The sequence below is a fragment of the Chenopodium album genome, chromosome 24 (assembly GCF_948465745.1).
Source record: "Chenopodium album chromosome 24, dcCheAlbu1.1, whole genome shotgun sequence".
Classification (NCBI taxonomy): Eukaryota; Viridiplantae; Streptophyta; class Magnoliopsida; order Caryophyllales; family Amaranthaceae; genus Chenopodium; species Chenopodium album.
Window position 1 is genome coordinate 36,532,657 of NC_137857.1, and position 22,507 is coordinate 36,555,163.

The 22,507-nt window shown below is 32.8% G+C and overlaps 3 protein-coding genes across 4 annotated transcripts; 1 reads left to right on the forward strand and 2 right to left on the reverse strand.

Annotated features, from left to right (window-relative positions):
* The first annotated feature begins 2,087 nt into the window (after window positions 1-2,087).
* On the forward strand, window positions 2,088-4,536 carry LOC145612617 (putative F-box/LRR-repeat protein At3g18150). Its single transcript, XM_081667953.1, has 3 exons — window positions 2,088-3,247; window positions 3,900-4,073; window positions 4,169-4,536. Exons 1-3 carry the CDS (start codon window positions 2,873-2,875, stop codon window positions 4,397-4,399), a joined length of 780 nt encoding a protein of 259 aa, XP_081524079.1. The 5' UTR covers window positions 2,088-2,872; the 3' UTR covers window positions 4,400-4,536.
* A 6,022-nt stretch (window positions 4,537-10,558) lies between these two features.
* On the reverse strand, window positions 10,559-14,797 carry LOC145611645 (putative F-box protein At1g49610). Of its 2 annotated transcripts, XM_081666990.1 has the most exons (4): window positions 13,681-14,797; window positions 12,834-13,004; window positions 12,279-12,331; window positions 11,067-11,205 (listed from the first exon to the last, which is right to left on the reverse strand). In XM_081666990.1, the coding sequence occupies exons 1-3, from the start codon at window positions 14,677-14,679 to the stop codon at window positions 12,281-12,283; spliced, it is 1,221 nt and encodes a 406-aa protein (XP_081523116.1). In that variant the 5' UTR covers window positions 14,680-14,797; the 3' UTR covers window positions 11,067-11,205; window positions 12,279-12,280. The 2 variants fall into 2 exon arrangements, with proteins under 2 accessions (XP_081523115.1, XP_081523116.1); XM_081666989.1 differs by lacking the exon at window positions 12,279-12,331 and having other exon boundaries at window positions 10,559-11,205; window positions 13,681-14,795.
* Window positions 14,798-18,447: 3,650 nt separating this feature from the next.
* LOC145611015 (putative F-box/LRR-repeat protein At3g18150) lies at window positions 18,448-20,236 on the reverse strand. The gene is made up of 3 exons (XM_081666255.1): window positions 19,172-20,236; window positions 18,933-19,106; window positions 18,448-18,753 (listed from the first exon to the last, which is right to left on the reverse strand). Exons 1-3 carry the CDS (start codon window positions 20,234-20,236, stop codon window positions 18,448-18,450), a joined length of 1,545 nt encoding a protein of 514 aa, XP_081522381.1.
* Window positions 20,237-22,507: the final 2,271 nt, after the last annotated feature.

The following is a 22,507-nucleotide window of genomic DNA, read 5'->3' on the forward strand; positions in this document are numbered from 1 at the left end:
GATTTTTAATTAGATAATCTCAAGTCATGTTTGATTTGTAAAATTATTAACAATTGAAATTTAGAAGTCTATAGAGAACTGTATCTCAACAACCAAATATAATAATATATATTTTTTGAAGAAATATAATAAAAGATTTATAATTATAACTAAAGTAATTACCGCTTACATCATTACTATGGTTTTGTTTGGTGGTAGCGTTTGAGGCAGGGCCGTCTCCGACAATTTGGTGGCCCTGTTCTAACTTTTAAAATTGGGCCCTTCAATTTTAGAGGACTATTTTAAAAGGTTAAAAATATTATTATTATAAAATGACCTTTTTTTTCGAGTACTGTACTACAAATTATTATAGAGCTTAAATATTCATACTAATAAGTTTAATAGCAATTCAATAAAACAACCAACGAAAACTTTTTATTTAAAAAATGTCATCCTTTTAATATTTTTTGAAGCAAAATTCACAAATATATCTTCATAATCAAAGATGAATTTTTAAGTTTTAGTTTGAAAATGATGGTCTTTTACGAGGAAGAAGGTGAATTTGTAAGGTTATAATTTTTATTTTTTAAAATTATGGGTCCTGATTTTGGGAGGCCATGTTACGTGTGTGAGAAAAGACATGTTTAAAGACGGCCCTGGTTTGAGGTAGCGTTTAGTGGTTTGACCAGTAAAAAAACTACTAGAAAAAATTTGAGATTAGGTGTGGAAGGCTTACAAATCTAACAACCTTCAACAGCTGGTTGATTCCTCACTCGACAGAGATTACCCTGAAGAAGAACCTACTGACTTGCTAAAGTGGGCTTGCTTTGTGTGCAAGAGATAGCCGGTCTTCGGCCACAAATATCACAAGTTGTGAAGATGCTAGCAGATGGTAAAAGTAGGAAAGATGTTACAATAATATCCAAACCTGGTCATCTTCTTGATCTCATGTACTATAAAATAGGGGATGATCAATCCCAAGATAATGCTGCAGTTAGCAAAATCTTAGCGCAGCAACAATACAACGATTGACCGTTTGTGATATAAACTCCAATTGGTGCGAGTTTTGTTATTTATTTTTGTTAGCAACCACCTTATAATATTCAAATTTTGTGAACAAATTAACTTTTCCTTTGTTTTTATTTTGATCGATAGCACTAGCTACTTGTTTAGGGATTCTGTCAAATTAAACATCCCGTTGGTAGAGCCCTAGCTATTTAAAATTTGAAGAATGTAAAATCAAATTTTCGAGAGAACTATATGCAAATTGGATGTAAAATACTACGTAAACAAAATAAAACCACAAATAAATTATTATATATGCTTGAATTATAAAGTGGATTAATTAATATCAAACTTAGAATCTTTGGAATAAATATACAAGATTACCCAATAAGTCTATCGTGTGCACCCTGTTCCATCTAGAATAGTTAGACCAGAGGTGATTGTTCAGATTAAGGCTAAATGTTCAAAAGTATAGGTGTGGTGCAGTGTTTAGATTTTTTAACTAAATGTTCAAAATTTGCAATTATTCAGATTTTTTTTTTACTAAATGTTCAAAAGTATAGGCGTGGTACATTGTAATTGTTCAGATTTTTTTATTAAATATTCAAAATTTTGTGATCTTTGGATTTTTTTTACTAAATGTTCAAAATTTTCAATTGTTCAGATTGTTTTACTAAATGTTCAAAAGTATAGGAGTGGTACATTGAGATTGTTTCGATATTTTACTAAATGTTCAAATTTTGCGATGTCTAAAGTTTTTTTTAACAAATGTTCAAAATTTGCAATTGTTCAGATTTTTTTTAACTAATGTTCAAAAGTATAAATGTGATGCAACTATTCTAAATGGACTAGGGTCCATAGAAGAATTTATAAAGATCACCCAAACGAAAACTAGAATGGACAAAACAAAAATAGCTTAGCCAGCCCATTTCTCCTAACCCCTCCTTCCAATTTCCAAGGGCTCCAACATAATCACACATCCTCAAGAAAATGGCGCCAATATTTCCCGCCATGTGGGGATTTTGGCGGGAAATTTAGAGCAAAAAATAGCTTATACTAGTAAAAAAACATATTATTCAGACAGAAAGAGTGAACGGCTTAGCTTTGTTTCCATGGCAACCAACAATGGTAAATCTGATGATAAAAACCTCAAACTTATAGAATCCAACCCACCTAATAAACGATCAAAAACCACCCATAATAATAATAATTCCAACCCTGTTAACAAAGATCGAATCAGCAATTTACCAGAAAATATTCTTTTAGACCACATTTTCTCTTTTCTCCCAGCTATTGAGGCTATTCGAACAAGCATCCTTTCCAAAAGATGGCGTTATCTTTGGACTAAATCCCCTCATCTCAGCTTCATCTATTATGCGCGCACTTTTGAGGATGATGCTGCCGATTATCTTTATACTGCAACTCATCAACCTGATCATGATATGAGTCATTTCAAGGACGAGCAGGAGGAAGAGGATGAGAAGAAGGAACTCATTCGTGGCTATATTGATTTGGTAAGAGGAGCAATGCTCCGTCACCAATCGAGTAAAATCATAAGCTTCAAATTAGGAATCGACTATTCTCAAGAAATCAAAGCCATGGTGTCGAGATGGGTTCGTTACGTGGACATGAGAAACGTTGAGACACTTCACCTTTTGTTTCAAGGAAAATCCAAGGTGGGTAGTTGTGATCATAATAATAATGAATGTTTTCTTTGGGAACTCTACCTGTTACCGCAATGCCTCTACGCCGAAAACAACTCCCTTGTTCAAATGGAACTCGGATGTTGCAAGGTTACGCCTCGAATTGAAGTACCGTGAATTGGAATTGTTTAAAGGATTTGTACATTCATGATACCCTGATCAAAGAAGATGCAATTAGGAAGATTATGTTGGGAAGTCCACAATTGGTGTCTCTACAAATTGGGGATTGCAAAGGGTTTTGTGTGATTGATACTTCTTATTCTTCTAGTTTGAGGTTTTTGGGTGTTGATGGATTCTCTAAGGGTGGCCCAGAAATGCTGCATATATATGCTTGTAGTAGTCTCGAGACTTTGATTCTGACTGGTAATTTCTTGTTCACCAAATGCCGATTGGTGAATGTACCGCCTTCGTTGAACCAAGTTGAGCTAGTCTTTCGAGCAGGGCCTTGGAATGGGGATGGTGATGAAGATATGTATAAGGGCTATGGGATGATGTTGCTGGAGCTTCTTGACAAAATTCGTGGTGTCGGTTCGATTAGGGTGGGAAATTGGTGCATCAAGGTTCGATAAACTCTCTTTACCTCTTTTAGTACATATTTTAACTTTGTTCTTGAGAATTATGAATATCATCTTGCATTGTTAATTTGGTGAGACATAAGTTCCCAACTATTCGTATTATTTATTGGTTGTTTTTAGCTTCATTAGGTTCATTGATTTCTTTAGCTAGCTTATATACTATAATACAATAGCTATATTAATGATATCCTTTCATAGAAGTATATCTTAGCAAGGACTTGAGTTCATATAAGAAAAATTCATGTGAAATGAATGAACTACTTCTACTCAGCTACTCCTAAGCTGTAGTAGTACCATTCTTTCTATTGTTCTCCACGTCTAGTCTAGTGCCTTGTACTCTGTTTTGAGTTGTCGTTTGGTGAAAATGTGTAACTTGGAATACTTCATATTTAGTTGTTGTCGTCTGGTGTAGGTGTGTAACTTGGAAATCTTATTAGCTTTCGAGGTAGGGGAGCCTCAGGAGACTCTTAAGTCTCTTACTACTTTACTAGTGAGAATACTTGTTGCAAACCCGAATGAGAACTAGCAGCACTTTTTTTTTTACTAGTAAATATCAATTAGCCTTTTAGTTTGTAGACCAACTGACATGTTGGCATCAGACTATTTAACACTGAAATTGGTTTGTGATATTGTCAAGGTTCTCTCAATGATCAAGATGAAGTATGCAATCTCACCGGTTTTAAACTGCAAATTGTTGAAACTAGACACCTTACTCACAGATTTGGAGCTTCCCGGAGTAGTAAGCATGCTTGAAAATTCACATCATCTTGAGCAACTTTTTGTAAAATCGTATCAAATCAGCAATGCTCAGGTTAGTTTAATAGTGGTAAAATTAATGCATAATTTATGTGTTTAGCACAGTGTTATGCACTATATGGAAGCATGATTAGAGGAATGTGTTTGCAGCTTCAAATCATTCCGGCCTTTAACATCATCTTCGATTTTGGAGGCAAAGAAAATCACAGCTTCAGTCAATCATCTAACCAGAAACTAAAGCAGTCCCTGAAAAATCTAAAGAAAGTCATGGTTCTAGATTCAAAGGCTCGCCGATACAATTGTAACTGTGTCTCGGCATTTACATGTTTTCTATTAAGCCATACAGTCTCCCCAGTGAAGATCACGATTAGCAAAGCATGAAGAAATGATAGCTGACCCCCCCTTCTTTTTTGACCATTTTGAAGAAAGTTGGTTAGCATTGCATGTATCTAATGTAGTTTCCTAGGGGCATTTTGCTGTATGTTAGGATCGGAGCCATTAGAAGTTAGTATCGGAAAGTATGAAAAAGATCATGTATATTTTGACATTGTATACTCTTTGATCTTGTCCATTTTTCCAATCCGGGTTGGTTTTATAACAGCCTTACCTATTGCCGGCTATTGGTTCATTTCATTCACATGAATTTCACTTATATGAACTTATTCTATTTAGTACAAAGTCGAAATTATTTCAAAAACTCAATTTGTCGTTTGAATTTATTTAATATAAAATAAGTGGAAAATAATTAAGGTGAAACAAAATCTGAACTTAATCAAAATGGACACGGATCGATGATTATAATGTAGGCATACAACATTGTTAAAAAAAAATCACATATATAGTAATTCAGGTGATCTCCTTGAGTATATATCTCAACCAAGAAATAAAATGCATACATGAAATATAGAAAACAAATATATCGGAGTAACAACAGAGCTTAATCAGAGTATTACAAACCAACTACATACTACGTCATAGTGTTTAGTAGATTAGTACATAGAACTGATAGTAATTACGCTGTTTTGACCTGAATTCAACCCACCTTAATTAGTCATACTTAGTGTCTAAATGAATATTTTTTGGGAGAAAGAAATTAAAAGCTGAATTGAATTGAACTGAAATTAAGCTGAAGTGAACATGCCCTTAAGCTTTATTTATTGTAATAGATAGGATTACTCCAAACCCTATTGATCCTAACAGTAATGTTTTTGGGCTATATACCAATAAAATATAAGATTTGTATTAAAAAATTTATTTAATTAAACCTTTTGAATTAATTAAGCAATCTAGATCATGTATCAAATTTTGATTATTTAATTAAACCTTTTTATATAATTAATCAATTTAGATAATTTATTATTTATCAATCTAGATCATGTATTAAATTTTTTATTTATTTAAACTTAACCTTAAAATTAATGATTAGATATTAGTAAAACAATACAAAAAAGTTGATATTATAAAACTTTATATAGAGTACTAATATTTATTTATGAGAAACTTCCTTACCAAAAAAAATAAAAAATATAAAAAATATATAAAAAAAAAAAAACTTTTTTAATATTACATTTTTACTAGTTTTTTACCTAAGCAACACTCGGATATTCACTAATTTTTTTTATATAAAAAATTATTATAAGTTTGTATTTGTTTATAGGTTTTATATATATTTAAATATCTACTAGAAGCCCATGTGATGCACAGTTTGTTTGAATTTTTTCAATTTTTTTATTTATTTATGTGCTAAAAATTTGTTACATATTTTGATAAATTTCCTAATATCAAAAGATCATATTTTATATTTAATTAATTTAAACTTAAAAAAATCATTCGCTAATTTTACTTATGTGACATTTGAATATAATTAATTAATTCTAAAAGAAATTAATAATCTCTTATTTGATTAGCTACAACTAAAATTCATAATCTTACATGGCGTGCTAAGAAAATTAAATCCTACGTGGCTCTCCAAAACCATTTTTATAGTTTGTTGACAAATTATGAATTTATTGAGTTTGAAACCATTTTTATAGTAAGGTAAGAACAATTTAAATTATAAATTAACGAATGATGATTCAGAAATATACAAAATAATCTAATCTACAAAAAACAATATTTTTATTTATTTAAAGTTGTTATTATTGTTTTATTTTTCTTTTTATAGGTAGTAAAGGGTGCAATTTTTTTTTATAAAATAAATTGTCTTACTTTTTGTTAAGGAAAAATTGGCAGGAAAAAAAAAATTGGCAGGAAATATTTTATTCTATAAGCGACACGTGTACTTTTGGGATAAGGGTGGTGATTACTTTAATATATAGTATTGATTGATTGATGATAAATTTTGCTTTCAATTCGGTATTTACTCCCTTCGTCATTAAGGGTCTGTTCACATTTAATTAATTTCAGTTCAGTTCATCTCCAATCAGTTCAGCTTCAATCAGTTCAGTTCAGTTCAGCTCCTAATTCCCTCTCTCATAAAATATTCATTTTAGCTCAATTCAGTTCAATTCAGCTCCAATCAGTTCAGTTCAGTTCAATTCAGCTCCAATCAATTCAATTCAGTTCAGTTCAGTAAATGTGAACAGACCCTAAATAACAAGTCAAGATTTTCGAAATACAATTGAGTTCACCAGGCCCTTTATACCGAGAAGAAGAGATAATTATTATACTTTTCTACTTAAACATTGTAAGTCTATTGGGTTAATGTACGCCGCTATTGTGTCACTTTGTTTCACCCACGTCAATGTAAGTGCAGAAGTGATAGAAAAACTTTTTATTTCATGTCTGTTTCTTACTTTCTTGAGAACTTGCACATCGAATATGCACCATATTTATCTGGCATTAGGGCTTCTTCTTCATCTCTAATGTTGAGACATTTAATAGTGCCACGTTGTTTTAAAATGCAATTCATTAATATATCTACTTCAAAGCTCATGTCCTTTACATATATGGGTCCGCCAATAATTGTGGATACAAAAGATGCTTCCTTACTCTTCGAGTTGTCAGTAGGTGTGTTTTTTGGTGAAATTGCTTTTGCATTTTCAATTGTCAAATACTTTTCACAATCGGAGTATCTATGTTTAAAAATGCGCATGGACCACGTAAGTTGCTTTAATGTGTACAAGTAATAATTATTGTTGATGTAAAACTTGTTGTATATGTGTGTAATAATGATGGAAGGACTTTTCTATTGCAGTACAATTTGGGGAATTGCCTTCATTTGCCAGTGTTATTTAAACTCAAGTATTTGGAATTTTTTTTGTTATATTTAATTATGGTCATAGTTTCATTGAATGGATTCCCTTACTCGAGGCATGTCCGCTCCTGGAGAAACTAAGATTTAAGGCAAGATAACGACACTTTTAATTTCCGCTCTTAGTTTCTTTCGAATTATTATATGCTAGAACTGATAGAGATTTAAGGATGTAGTTGTAGGAAAGAAAAAATATATCTTTAAACCTGTGACTTTCGATTTTATAATACTTGTGTAACCAATATAACATATTGTTGTAAAATGAATTAAATCATTTATATATGTTGTTAGTAAAAGTGAGGTTAAGAGAGGTTTCCAAAAATATATTTGTATTCTAATTTATCTTCGGTTCATCTAACTTTTATCCTCTCATTTTGCAGTTTATTGGTCTTGGTGCAAAAATTCCTTTTGAGAGAGAAATTTTAATCGAATTGATTGAATTGGTAAATAAATATCAATAATAGTTTATTTCATTGAATAATACAATAATAAATTATTTAGCTTAGATTAAACTAACATGAAAGAGATAATATAATTATTATGAGTTATCTATTAATACACATAATATAATATATAGAAAGTTTACATAATTTGTTAATTTATAAATAATTTTAATATAATTTGTTTTTATGTTGTGAAATTTGAGATAAATAGAGTTATGCGTGTAAACTAATAATCTTCAACCCAAATCTCACGTAAAAATAAGTATAAGAGATCTTTGAGTTAAAGTCAATGACTGGAATTCAGTTAAAGGATTTCATTCACAAGCCAAATGAGACAAAATAACCTTTCACCAGTTTCATATAAAAGAAAAATTATCGTAAGGTGAACCATATACTTAAAAGGACATTTATGACAAATTGTACTTATTATAAAAGAATACTTTACAAATTAAATGGCCCTATTAGTTCAGGTTTATTGTAACAGTACCTATGATGAGTACTTCCTTTTTGAAAGATGCTTCAACATTTATCAGTGTTTTAGGCAAGTTGATAATAACTTTGAATCTCACTATGTTTCAGCTGCTAAAACATTATTCTTGTGCTGTGACGAGTTTTGTCCCCCGGATCTTGGTCATTGTGATGAGCGAAAAAGACCTTTATTCTGTAATAATTGTGTTTCACTGATGGGATCAATCGAAGTGAAAAACCAATTTTGTGCAAAAACTGCACTTGATTTTTATAACACGGAACATGGAACAAAGTTTAAATTAGTGGAATCTTTGGAAAGCACTATTGTTCCTATAAGTTTTGGTACCTATAAATTCAACTGCAACTTTAAGCCCAATCTTAAGAAGAATGGTTGTTCTCCAAAGCATTTTTTTGGTGATTTGGTGTGCTCTAATCGATGTACGGATGTGAGCCTCTCCAAGGATGATAATCGTTGGGTGTCGGAAAGTAAGATCATTTACTGCTTTTTTTTATCCTTACTAATGTATTTGCTTGCTTTGTTAACATCTTTACAGTATCTAATATATTTGGTTTGTATAGCCTGTGTATTTCAGCTGCTCAGGGTCTAGTTTATCACACCTAAAATCTTCGATGGCAGTTACAGAATGCGATCAATTTCTTGTAGTTGGATGCATAGATTTGTTTCCGCTCTTTATATATCCTTATTATGTGTTATTGTAGTATTTTGTTAATATTGAACTAATATACCAAATTAATCTTTATCACTGACAAGGTTGCTTCTTCTTTTTGTAATTTCTAGAATTCTATTAGGAGCTTAAGCTCCTGCCAAATATAAAATGCTTCTTTGGAAGTATGTTCACTCTATATCTTCCTGCTAATCTGTTAGTGATAAGTTAACATGCACATCATACAATTTGGAATAGCATTAAACATTATTACATTAATAATTTTATATTTGTGTTCTTAAAGGGAAGGGTATACGTAGGAAGTGAAAAAAAAAAAAAGGAAATGCACGCATTATAATACGGAGTACTCTGTAAGTCCGTAATATACAAAATAGATACTTGGCATAAAATTTAACAACATAGCTTGATCGGAGTACATCACTTTGCTGCCGGCTGATATTCAGCCGTACATCTCCGTTGAGTCGGTTCTCATGGACTGTCCGCGCAAAGTGCCCACCCAAGTTCGTCAGCAGATTCAGGCCAGCGGCAGTAATTAGAACAGCATTGCCAGTTTATTAGACACGGCCAACCATTTGTTGAGCATTTGATAATTTGACCCACTGTTGGCTCTGTATATACCGTACATGGTACATGATTACGTATTTATAATTTATAAGACAATACAATTATCATGCAATAAAACTTATATACTGATTGATATACGATGTGCATGTTAAGTTAGAGTAACAGCAATAAACCTAACAAAATCGGACTTTTTTTTTGTTCTTACATATGAATTTATTAAGTTGATAATTATGTAACTAATCAAAGAAACGGAGGAAGTAGCTAGTAAGTTAAATTTGAAAACGATACCTGACGTAATCAGCACCAGAAATACTAAGAGCAAAGCCAGCTTGGAAATAGATGAAACAGAAAGCTTCTCCATAGAATAGAAGTTAATTTTGTTTATCCAACTATAATTGATATTTTTGGAGGATGGAATGAGATTAGAACTCCTAGTGTCCTCTATTATTTATACTATTCAGTTAGCAATTATTCACTTCAATTTCACATGAATTCCGTTATAATCGGGTCAATGGAAAGCACGGGGAGTTGTGTATTTGTTTATTAAGTCAACACCGAGATATTTCAGCAATTATTCACTTAATTATTTTGCATACAGGTATGCTAAAAACAAGAATAATTATACAAATACAACCATATAATTTTAATTTTAATTTTAATTTTAATTTTAATTAGCTCTTAATAACTAACATATCCAAACGACTAAAAGTTTCTTTGTTTAATTTGAATATTAAGTTGCTACCTCCACATGATGCAATGCTGACCTTAAGGCAGTCCACTAAATGTTATAGATATAGAGTGCAGGTTAAAACCAGATTTGTTGGCAGTCGAATGTAATGTTGTGTGAAATTTCTGAGATAGCTAGGTCGTTTAATTGATCGGAAAAGAAATCTATTTGGGCTGTTAGACTGTTAGAGCAAACGATTGATAACAATGTTTAATAGTGACTGCTAGAGCTGAGTGAGAGGGTTTAGGGTTTATTCTGATTGACTGAACTGAGATGAACTGAACTGAATATTTATGAAAGAAGGAAATTAAAAATTGAACTGAACTGAAAATATTCTGAAGAGAACAGACCCTTAGTTAGCGTGTGTTAAGAGGGGGTCCTGATATGAATTGAACCAAATTCTTTTAGAAGCAAAGATACATTTATAAATGTTAATTTAGTGAATTGAAGAGTACCTAGTTGCTCGTACTGACTATATGTTCCATTTAGACAACGTAGTCATGCTCTTCCATGCTTTACATTGAAAAAAAGCTAAGAGCTAGATTTTCTACTAAAAATACAATAGAAGTTAAGCCAGGCAAGGATATTATAAAAAGTTGTGGACAATTAATTTATGAAGCCTAATATAAATACACTTTAAGTTCTTAATTAACATGCCAGATTCCACGTCTTTAGGGCAACTGAATCGTACAAGAGCTTACTTATGGTGCACGTAACTAGAAGGGATCCACCCAAAGATGAGAGGGTTCATATCGCACTACCACATCGGGGGAGGCTGTAGGAACATCAAGAAGCTTTAGAGCCTCATCTACTGTCCCCTGAGTCACATATCTTGATGCTTGAATAGCAATCTCTAGAAGAGCACTAGAGTTTCGAAGCAAAAACTCCAAAAACTGAAACAGGGGCTTCGTTGATGTGCATGATTCATGGAAACCAGTGACCTTGACTGTCTTAAGATGCTGAAGGGAACATTTGGAAATCGTACTCCATGACTTCCAATAGTATCCCTCGTCACGATTGTTGTAAAAGGGATGCTCCAAAGCACACTGCAATTAACACCCATGGCATTAGGGTCTTAGCCAAAATAGAAAGTCCCAAGGTAACGGAGTCATTCCACTTAGGTAACTAAAGGAGTCCAATTCCAAGAAAAAATAGCTTACTGCTATGAATTCTTCTACTTGCACTAGTGTATTACTGCATTATTTGGCTCACATAATGAAACCATCATAACACAATCACAATATAGCCATTTTGGCATCACAAAGTTACAGTAACTAAATCACTTTTTCCATGCTTTGGGGAAACAACTTTGAATATGGAATAGCAAACTTTATCAATGGATTATACAGATGCAATCCACTTTCCTCTTTCCAATTGATTGCCAAGGGTTTGAAACTTGAACAAATGAACAATAGAAGGTCAAAGGATAATTTGCAGATTACTTAACAGATATGAGTTCATGGTTGGGTAATGCAATATTAGGGTTATTCAAATGCATTCGAACAATTGAAGTTTATCCCAAGTTTCAATAGTCACTTGGGTCATCTTTACCATGAAAAGTTAAAAAATCAAAACACCTCAACTTTCCAGAAGATCTCTTATTGCCTGCAAAAGGTGAAGTCAGCCCAAATAAAGCATGCTTTTGAAAATTTTAGTAAGAGCAGATTGTATTTTGGAGGCGTGGAGGAGAATATGAAGCAAAATATCTGTCAGTTTCATGGCTATTCATGTGGGATATTTCCCTTTCAGCATTTTCAGGGAATTTTTTTTTTAATAATGAAAGTGAATACCAGAGTATCAGCCAATGCCAACCTTAGGTTGACAAAGCACTAGATACTGAAACATGCAAACACATTACAATCAATCAAGACCGTTTTTTTCCCCTCTATGCAATATTTTGTCTTCAAGTTCATGGAAGAAACGTGCAGAAAACTTCTACAGACAAGAGCTCTGGAAAGTGTGGAAATTTCAAATAGGGCCTTACAACCCTTAGTGGCCAGCTCAAGGGATGTGTTCACCATTAACACTTTATCTAAGTCACCTTACTTTTAATGGAAAAAAAAAAATAAACGAAAGAAATGGACAACATAAATAAATTATATTTAAAAAAAGGTGTTACCTCTACAGAGGTTCCTCATTTAGTCTCATGGTAAACAACATTTTCGGTGCAGACTGCAGAGTAAAACAAAATACCCACATCTTCCAAGTATCAAATATGGCAACATATAATACATATGGAATATAATGCTATAGTGTACGAGAGAAAGTTGTGCAGCAAGAGCTAATGAAATGCATGAAAATTAATAGTCTGAGACAGTTTCACAAGATTTGTGGATCCTTACCTTTCCTGTTCTAACCCTTCCTAAAGGTGGAACCCTTGAAGGTTCTGATATTACATAGATACAAGGTATCTGTGAATCCATGGTTAGCCTGACAACCTCATTAAATATTTGGTTGATTTGGTTTTTACCCAATTCTGTCATATATGAGCTTTTAATTTTGGTCTTACAATAGTTTATGTTTTGTCTTCACATAACATTTCAGCATATAACAGACTCAAGATACAATAGAGCTCTTAGCTTAAGAAGTGGGGTTATTGCCTAAGAACTTACAGGACCAGGTGAACACTTCTCAGTAAAATTAAAGATACAATAGAAGGGTACAAGAAGCTTACCGTATCAGAACAATAAGAGAGTCTGATGACTAAAGTCTCCAAACATGGAGAACTGTGTAGTAGGCTTGCTATTCCAAGATGATCCCATTTGCGTACATGTATGCACAGAGTTAAACTTCGTCGTTCTGACCAAGGAGATGATAGGTTGTAAGCCTCACATGTAGATAAAGCCTAGTACATACAAGTATACAACAATCAGTTAATATAATCAGCACTTGGTTATGATAGCAAATGCAAGCCACCAAGAAAGAGAACGAGAAACATTATATACATGGATCCAACACATCCAAGTAGCAGGCCAAGATATGCACACCAATGGAGATAAAGTCATAAAACCCTGAAAAAACAGGACATTGCTCCGGGTTTCATTTTATCTTTTCATACAAATATTTTAGTTGCAATAATATTCATTTACTGTAAGAGGAAAGGCTTGTTGTCCGGAATGTAAAAAAGGGAGGAAGAACAGTGCATGCTTATCAAAGTGAATGAAACTTATGCATACTGTATTCCAAACGCCTGATGTTCATCTATAAAGTTCAGAAATAGGCATTCTGTAGTAATTACTTCCTACACTTCAAGATAACAAATATTACAAGTTCATTATACGTAGTAGAAAAGTTACATCATGTTTCATAGTCCAGCAATCAGGAGGTTAGCATTCTATGCCTAACACACTTCACCATACCATCTTCAGGGAACATCTTATTGTCAATAAGAGCCAATATTGATACAGAAATATTTCCTACTAGTAGAATAAATACTACTTAAACATAAATGGTTTGAAGCTATGAAAACATCTAAAGATCTACCAATAATGCCAAGAGAAGCATGACAGAAAGCATGATACCTTAATGCACCATCCGCCAATCGTCAATGCCTTTACAAAGCAAAGACTCTCAAGAACTTCCCTTATAATATCTTGATCCCTCACAACATACCGAGAATTTTTAGGACCATGGTTCTGAGGCATAATCTCGAAATTCATCGTAGCATTAGACAAACACCCTACATCAATCAACCGAAGTTTGGTCCTATACAAAGAACCCGAAACTTCCAAGGACACAAGATTCGGACCCGAAACCTCCAAGAAGCAATTATCTTCCGGGTGTACAAAATAAGTCGGTTGTTTATCCTCAACAATCTTCAACACCCTCAAACTACCTGATTCAATCTTCAGCTTATCAAAACCAATCCACTCCCTCAATTCCAATGTCTCCAACATAGGACACCCACTCAAAACCCTAGAAATCAATTCCTCATCCATCTTTGTTCTCGACACACTCAATAACTTCAATGAACTCCAATTAATCAACCACTCAGTAGAAAATTTGCAAGCATTAGTAACCAATTCAACCAAATTCTGATTATTGTACAGCAATTCTGGCAATTTATACTCAATAATCGGAAATCGAACCCAAGTTTTACCACACTTCTCAATTAAATCCAAACACAGAAATTTAACCTGCTTTTTAACAGCAAATTCAACCCAATTATCAACAGAGCTCGAAAACATGAAATCATACCCAAATTTGACGGAAAATCTCTCGATTTCTCGGCGACGATGTAGCTTAAGTGCAATATCAGCAAAACTGATGAAAAATTCACCAAATTTGCCGGAATTCTCGTCGGAAAAATTGAGTACGGAAACTAAGTTCCAGATTGAGTTGAAACGTTTCGATAAAATGTTAGTTCTTGCTGCTTCTTCGATGAACAAGTGAGAGAGAATGAGAGTGAGTGCTAAATCGGGTAATTCGCTGAGTCGATCACGAGTTGGTTTGAGTCGTTTGGCGCGTGAGGTTGAATCGCCGCCGTGTGAGTCGCCGGAAATTGATTTGTCGCCTTCCATTTGGAAAACCACTAAAGTGGTCCACCGGAATTGTTGGTAGTATTCTTTATGACTTGTTTTACACAAGTCAATGTCTTCTATTTAAGTCAACGGAATGGTTACTTCATGCAAATTTCTCATTTTATTTTTTCATTTTCAATTTATATTTTTTGCTCGTAGGAAATTTTGTGTAAGACTATTCTAAAGATAGATTGTTTTATAAACTACCCGTTTTTATTTATTCACAAAAATTTATTAAAATCCGGTTTACAATATCATTATTGTAAATCAGCTTATTTGGAGTCGCACGTGTGTACCTTCTTCCTATCTTTTTCATTTTCTGGATCCTCATCTTCTTTGAGTGCTTTCTTCTTTCACTTTCTCTCTCCACTCTTACTTCCTCTTCTCTTCTTTTTTGCTGCAGTTCATTTCCTTCCATAATTAATCTCTATTGATTTTGAGATTCAAAGGTTTTTGCCTTTTTTATTTATTGATTTTTGTTAGTTAATGGAATTTCGCAGTTAATGAGCTTGAAGTGCACAATCGTCGTCACTTTGCTCAGTGAGATGGTCAGAAATGGTGGAATCGGCGATGGTCTCAGCGCTATCGGCGTTGCTAGCGAAGAAAGAATTTGAAGGTTTGTTAATGGTGGAAATGTTTAGTTTTGAGGAGAGATAAAGATACGGGATGAAAGTAGAGCCATTATTGGGTTAACTTTTGCATTTTGTTTTTTTTTTTTTTTTTTGATACTCTGTTTTTGTGAAAAAAAAAGGGTCACTCTTGTGGAAAAAAAAGGATCACTTTTGTAAAAAAAAAGGTCACTTTTGTGAAAATATGAGTCACTTTTGTAAAGAAAAAGAGTCACTTTTATAAAGAAAAAGGATCACTTTGTGCAAAAATGTTCGATGTACAATAAAATTATTGTAAACCGGGGGCATGCAAAAGGAGTTGTTATTTATTTTGTTTAGAAGTACCCATATAAAAGTTTTTCTAACACTATCCATAGACGGTTTTCGTTTAATTGAGCCGTTTATGAGGCCCAATCTTATGTTTCCCACCCAACTAAATCCCCTCCAAACTTTCTTTTCCTTCACTTACCTTAACTTCCCTCCATTTTCACTTCTCTTCTTTGAACCTTTCAACATCTTAATTTAACTTGAACAAATCTCTAAGTTCATCCCCTTTTCAGAAATTTATGTAACTTGTGAGCTTAAAAATATAAATTGTTGAACATAAAGTGGAAAACCCTAGTTTATAATGCTCAAATTAGAACCTACCCTAAATTTTTAATTGACGAGATAAGCAAAACCCTGATTGAATCAAGCCACAAACCCTAAAATTTAAAATCCCTAAATTAAATTAAATCTCTAGACCCTAAATTGAATGATCTCTAAGTATGTTAATTGAAGTAAATTAAAAACCCTAAACCAATTAAATAGACCAAGAAATAAAACAGTACGTAGCTTAAAACATTTTCCAGTTTAGTTTGAAATTGTGTTGAATTGCTCGAATGTTTTTTTCTCATGGATTTTTGGATGAGTTTGGAGGGAAAGTAATTGAAGGATGAGAGAGTTGAGTGGAAAACCATGAAATTAAAAAGGGCCAACAAATGGCTCAATTGGACGGAAACCGTTTATGGAAAAAACGGGTAGTTGTTCATAAAATATCCTATCTTTAGGGTAGTTTCTACACAAAATTACTATTTTTTAGTAAAGCAACACATAAATTAAGCAACTTTGGTGTTGTTTGGTTACACATGAAAAATGGAGGAATTGAAAATTCCCATAAATTTGGAAATAAATGACTTGTTTGGTAGGCCATAATAAAGCCTTTGTTAGAAAATACTCCGATGTATCTTTCAAAAAAAAAAAAAAAAAAAATACTCCGATGTACATATTGATTTTGATTCCAAAAATACCGATTTATACTTACTTTTATGAAGAAATCTATTGGTTTGCGAATACTTTGTGAGAATTACTTAGAGTAAGATCTATTGATAATCTACCGTCACTATATATTACATGAGATTTTTAACATGAACATTCAATGAACTCACAATCCACTTCGATCTTAAAGTGTAATATACATAAATTACATTCATTAATGTAATATTTTTTCCGTTATTAAATACATGCAAAATAACCTTGTGGCATGTACTTTGAAGTAGAGAATATAAAATTTAAATGACCAAACTAAAATTAAACAAAATAATTTTTACACATGATACCTATTACCTAACCCTGCTCGATCTCATCCCAAAGATAAAAATAACTTGCTCCTTTACCTTCACAAAATTGCTTGTTACTACTTACTAGATGTCTAGATAAGGAAAAAAAAAAGAAAAAAAAAAGGTTGTTGCTTTATTAGCTTATTGCATACAGCTCCTATGCTCGGAAATATGCCACCAGCAAACACTGAGAATTATGGAAACTGTCATACAAAAGACCGGTGCATGTCAAAGGAATAACATAGCTTAGCTTGTTGGGAATTACATGCGGGATTTAATTAGTGAATCATTTTGAGACTAAGACTTTGTTGTTGTTGTTATAATTACTTGTTAGCAAAGTACATCCAAAGGTCTATTTCCAAGGCTTTAAATGAAAACAAGAGCATATCCTTCTTGTCGAGTCAATAACAAATTATTGATGCTTGAAAAATCATCTTCACAAAGGTCTATCGATCAATGATCGAGTAGACAACACAAATAGGGCAACCAGGCCATTCTATCATGAGCGAATTGGAATGCCTCATAACAGAGACATAATCACCCAAATTTAGTTAAAAGAATAACCAAGTGCGAAATTTCCTATTATCAGATAATGTGAATGCAATCAAACCCTGCGCAATGCTCAAATAAGAAGTACAATACTTCATTCGATATATAGAGGACTTCATACCAAGCAAATTATGATGGTTTGAGAGATTATATTATATTTAACAGCTACTATACAGTATACACTACTAATTCCTAATCAGTGTATCTAACTCCATTAAATTAAATATCGAACAAATTTGGTCATCGAGTATAGCATTAAGTAGTGATTGTAGAGAAGAGAGAGGCCTACGATAGGATTTTAAATCTTCGATATACTTAATATGTGAGAATTAGTCGTTTGATTTAACCTCAAAGTTAAGGCAAAGGACGACATACCAAAATAATGGTGGCGGCCTGTGTTATTCATGTAAACTTCGAATACTCGAAGCTAAAGTCAATTAACAAAAGATATAATTCATCGCAATTTTAAACAACACACAAGCACTGATATATAAGATTTTACAGCAAGAAATATAGCTTTCCACAAGCAAAAAGATTACTCTAGCTGAGAGATGCATACAAAAGTAATTATAAACTAAAAACCAGCAAAGATTATAAATAAGATGAAATTCATCATATTTAATTGACACAATTTGTCAAATAAGATTCGATTAAATTTTACATGTAACCCCAACAACATGCATGTCACATGTAAAGAGGATACACAAATATGAGCATTCATAGAATCCAGTATTTATGCAATGCTCCAAGACTACATAAAAATTTCAAACATCAAATAAAGTTTTATAAAAAAAGTTCAACAAATAAATGATACTACATGACTAAGACGCACCAGAAGATCAACTCTCCACAGGTTCTGCAGATCTCTTCATAGCTCGAATCTGCTCTTGTTCTTCATGCGCTACATTATTGAATTCCCATCAAATTGGCGAACCAAAAGATCCAGCCTCTAGGAATACATACTAAGATACGACACAACAACGGGTCTACAGCCACCAACACAGAGAGATCAGTCACTCGATTAGGATATTGGCATGAGGTGAGGACCGCGGAAAGTTCAGCAATTCATTGATTATTCCAAAGAAATCTTTCCCTTGGCCAAAATCTCTCTTCCTATCATAATTATTGCCCTTTGATTTACAGAAGATCATCGTCTCCAAGCCTTGGGCATGTTGTAACAAAAACTTTGCGAATTCAGGCACATTTTCAGTAAAGCCAATAAACTCAACAGACTTCAGACACTGAGATAGCAGTGTCTTCGATTCCCAGTAGTTATTGGCATCGAAATTCCATATATCCGCAGGACCTCCTTCATATTCCTGCATAATCAAAACAAGTCCTCATATATCACCAACTTTTAAGATTATACTATATAGATTAGACTATCATGTACTTGTACGAGTATTAGATTAAATGTATTGCACTCCCAAGAAGAGAAATCCGCGTGTAAACAAAGAACAAAACAATCAGAGAAAAGATAGGAAAATTCAATAGTTACCTCACTATCATGAAAGCCAGACAAATCTACAACAAGCTTCTCTAAGTTTGGTGAAGATCGTAACAGCCTATTAAAACCCGGGAATTCCTCTTTAGATAGATCGGTATCCAATGTCAAGTGCTTACATTGTATAATGGATAGAGGAAATTCCTGTAATTCAAGTGCTGAGAGAGCCTGAAAACATTAACATCGATTAGTACATGGAGCAAAAAAAAAAAAAAAAAAAAAAAATTACTAACCTGAATTAGCCATGTTCCAAGTATAAGATACTTGGCATGACGAATTTTGTTAAGAAGACGGGTCACCATGTCTTGATAGATAGTGTCTTCATCAACATCATTATCAATGGTTGTATCAGGGTCCATATCATCGACTTCCAGTAAGTCGAATGTAAGATTGACATTCAACAAGGCCGACAATAAATTCCTCATACTTTGCAGCTTAACCCTCATACAACCAGCAAGCTCCAATGTATCAAGATTGGGAGTATTAATCTCTAGCCATGTATTCGGATTCTCATTTCCATGTTCATCTATAACGAGTCTTGTTAGAGTATCTGAGTTGATACGGTTATACCCTCCGCAACCTCTTAATAACAGCGATTCCAGTTGTGGACTGCCCGCAAGAAGCATTTGAATCACTTGATCTTTAAGAAAAGCTCTTTCAATTGTAAGATCTCGGAGTGATCTCCAGTTTACAGGAACAGTAGGAAAGATCTGGCAATAAGTTACGCTCAGTTTTTTGATCGTTTCACATAAGTAAATATCTGGCGGAAGCCAGTATGAACTTTGTTGGTCATAACTTTCCAAATCCAAGCAAAGCTCCTCGACATGCTTAAGCACCACTTCACGAAGACAGAAGTTGATTGCCGGAGTCATAAAGGCTGCAAAATATGATCTTAAGACAAACTTATGAATGGTAGTAGACCGGTTGAGCATCATTGTGGATGTTATAAACTCGCAAAAGTTTAGCAAAGAGTCATTGAATTCGCTAAAAAGGAATTCGATTTTGGTGATGGATGCCCAAGACCATCGCCATCGCTCCGACAATATGCTCGTTCTTATAGCATCCATCATTGGTATAAATGATAGTATCTCCTCAATTATTGCATCTGGTAATTCACTAATACGATCATTTCCTTCTACTTCCTCCTCGTCCTCATCATCCTCGCTGTTTTCTACCTCCCAATCCTCCTCCTCCTCCTCCTCGCTACTTTCTACCTCGCTTCCTTCTGGCTCCCAATCCTCGTCGCTTTCTCCAGCATTTTCCCGGTCGCTAATAGTCCTATCACTGTCTGAGTCCATGATCGGAGAGAGTAGTCTTCGCCCTATGATGAAGATATTCAACAAGAAAAAGAATTTAGCTAGAAAGATCTCGTTCCTTCAGAATTCCACATGAGGATGCCTCAGTTTCTCATAGTGAGAATCACACTGCATTTTCGTAAATAAACCAACAACTTTATTCAAGTATGACGACCACAATAATGAAAAAGTTGTTGATTTATTCACGAAAATACCCCAATGAGAAACAAATTTCGTGTCTCACCATGAGAAACAGGGAATTTCCCATTCCACATACAACACAAAAAAAATTAAGCATACATGAAAAAGAGCCATCTTCGAAAAGATACGATGATTAAATAGGCATATTATCATTAAGCTTAATATCAGTTATATTGTAATCAAACATAGTTTAGGCAACTAGAGGTGATCTATCGATATATAACAACGATTAACATAGAATACGAACAAATTAATCGAGGATTCGATGTTGATTATCTTGTACTCCGTATCAAATAAAGATAGAGCTTACTAGCAATTAACATATCTATGCGTGCTTTATTTTTTTACATGTTTAATTAACATCTAATATAAATATATAATTAAAGATGCCAATGCATTAGTGATATTTAGTTATTTAATTTGTCGCAATTATAGCAATAAAAAACCACATCCATGATTCTTGTATAAATTGATTTTATCAACAACAAATCAAGCACACTGGAATACGAGTACTTATCAAATTATTCGACAATGTCGAAATGTCGAGTATTAAATTACTTAAGGTGGTCAATTTTGTAAAATTGCAATTTTAACATCAGCCATGACAAAGACGACTACTTTTTTTTATATAGCAAAATCAATTCATTAATACCAAAACAAATACTTTAGTTCATCTATACTTGAACAGATCAATTGACATATTTTATCAAAACCACAAACAAACAACTGACAGATAACTCGATCGAAACTAACGAGAGAAGTCATACGTACTATAATTTCCAAATGAAATTGCCCTAGATCAAGATCAAAAAAATATATTAATTAATAAACTACATTTAAATGGCTCGATCAATCGAAAATATATCAATTTTTATTTTTCAATGTTTAGTTAACATCTAATTTAATTACCAATTAACATATATATATGCTTCTTTTATCTTTATCATTTTTCATTTTTATATATCAATGTTTAGTTAACTTCTAATTAATACTCGTATAATTTATGAGGCCATTGAATTGCATTAATGATATTCAATTATTTGTTGCAATTATAGCAATCAAAACCACATCCTTGAATTAATTGATTTTATCCAAACAAATCAAGAACACTGGAACACTTATCAAATCATGTTTGTTTGTTTTTTTTTTTTTTTTTTTTTTTTGTTTTTGACGAGACAAATTATGTAAAATTAACGTTGTTCAATTTTGTAAAATTACAATTAATCATACATCAGCCATGACAGAGACGACTACTTTAATTTTGTAGAAAAATAATTCATTAATACAAAAACGAATACTTTAATTCATCCATACTTGAAAAAAAAATGGTGACGCAAATCACAGCCACAGATAACTCGAAACGAATAAGAGAAATCATACCTTACAAATTACAAATGAAATTACCCTAAATCAAGATCAAAAAAATAAATTAATCAATAAACTACATTTAAATGACTCGATCGAAAATCGACATGTAGAGATCAGACAAGTAGCCATAACCAAAAATTGCAGTAAAACCCTAATTTATATAAGCCATACAGATACACATGCACGTCATATTTTAGGGTTTCGATTATTTTTACAAAATTACATTAAAATCGAATTAATCAAACAACAATGATTTGTATTCTCAAAAAAATAAAAAAATTTGTTGTTTTCCGTTGATCCATAAATTTTAATGTGATAAAATTGACAAAATTCAATGAAATTTGTTATTATATTAAAAAGCCCCTAAATTTCCGCACTAATATTAAACAGTGGAAAATAAAAAGATTGAATCTTTTTTTTTTTTTTGAAAGAATAAAAAGATTGAATCTTGAATAAATAAAGGAAGTCAACATCAGAAATTATAAAATAAACAAAAAGAAATGGAGTGAAATTACCCTTGAGAGAGGTGATCAATTGAGCGTGGTTGACTGTTTTTGTCGTCTTTCTTTCTCTTCCCTAGATAGACTGCTTGTCTGCTTGTAATTAAGAATGAGATGAAATGTAAAAAGCTTATAGACAGCCGCATGTAATAAAATGGCCTTATATACCAAGTTGCTAGGGTTAGCACTTGGGTCCAGAATGAGG

Coding starts and splice junctions, on each gene's coding strand:
- LOC145612617 (XM_081667953.1), top strand. CDS start 2,873: ATGTTGGGAAGTCCACAATTGGTGTCTCTACAAATTGGGGATTGCAAA. Junction 3,248..3,899: donor TGGGAAATTGGTGCATCAAG/GTTCGATAAACT, acceptor GATATTGTCAAG/GTTCTCTCAATGATCAAGAT. Junction 4,074..4,168: donor ATCAAATCAGCAATGCTCAG/GTTAGTTTAATA, acceptor ATGTGTTTGCAG/CTTCAAATCATTCCGGCCTT.
- LOC145611645 (XM_081666989.1), bottom strand. CDS start 14,679: ATGGAAGGCGACAAATCAATTTCCGGCGACTCACACGGCGGCGATTCA. Junction 13,005..13,680: donor TTGGCGGATGGTGCATTAAG/GTATCATGCTTT, acceptor TGTATGTACTAG/GCTTTATCTACATGTGAGGC. Junction 11,206..12,833: donor TCTCTTATTGTTCTGATACG/GTAAGCTTCTTG, acceptor TGTTAATTGCAG/TGTGCTTTGGAGCATCCCTT.
- LOC145611015 (XM_081666255.1), bottom strand. CDS start 20,236: ATGGACTCAGACAGTGATAGGACTATTAGCGACCGGGAAAATGCTGGA. Junction 19,107..19,171: donor TTGGAACATGGCTAATTCAG/GTTAGTAATTTT, acceptor TAATGTTTTCAG/GCTCTCTCAGCACTTGAATT. Junction 18,754..18,932: donor CTGGCTTTCATGATAGTGAG/GTAACTATTGAA, acceptor TTGATTATGCAG/GAATATGAAGGAGGTCCTGC.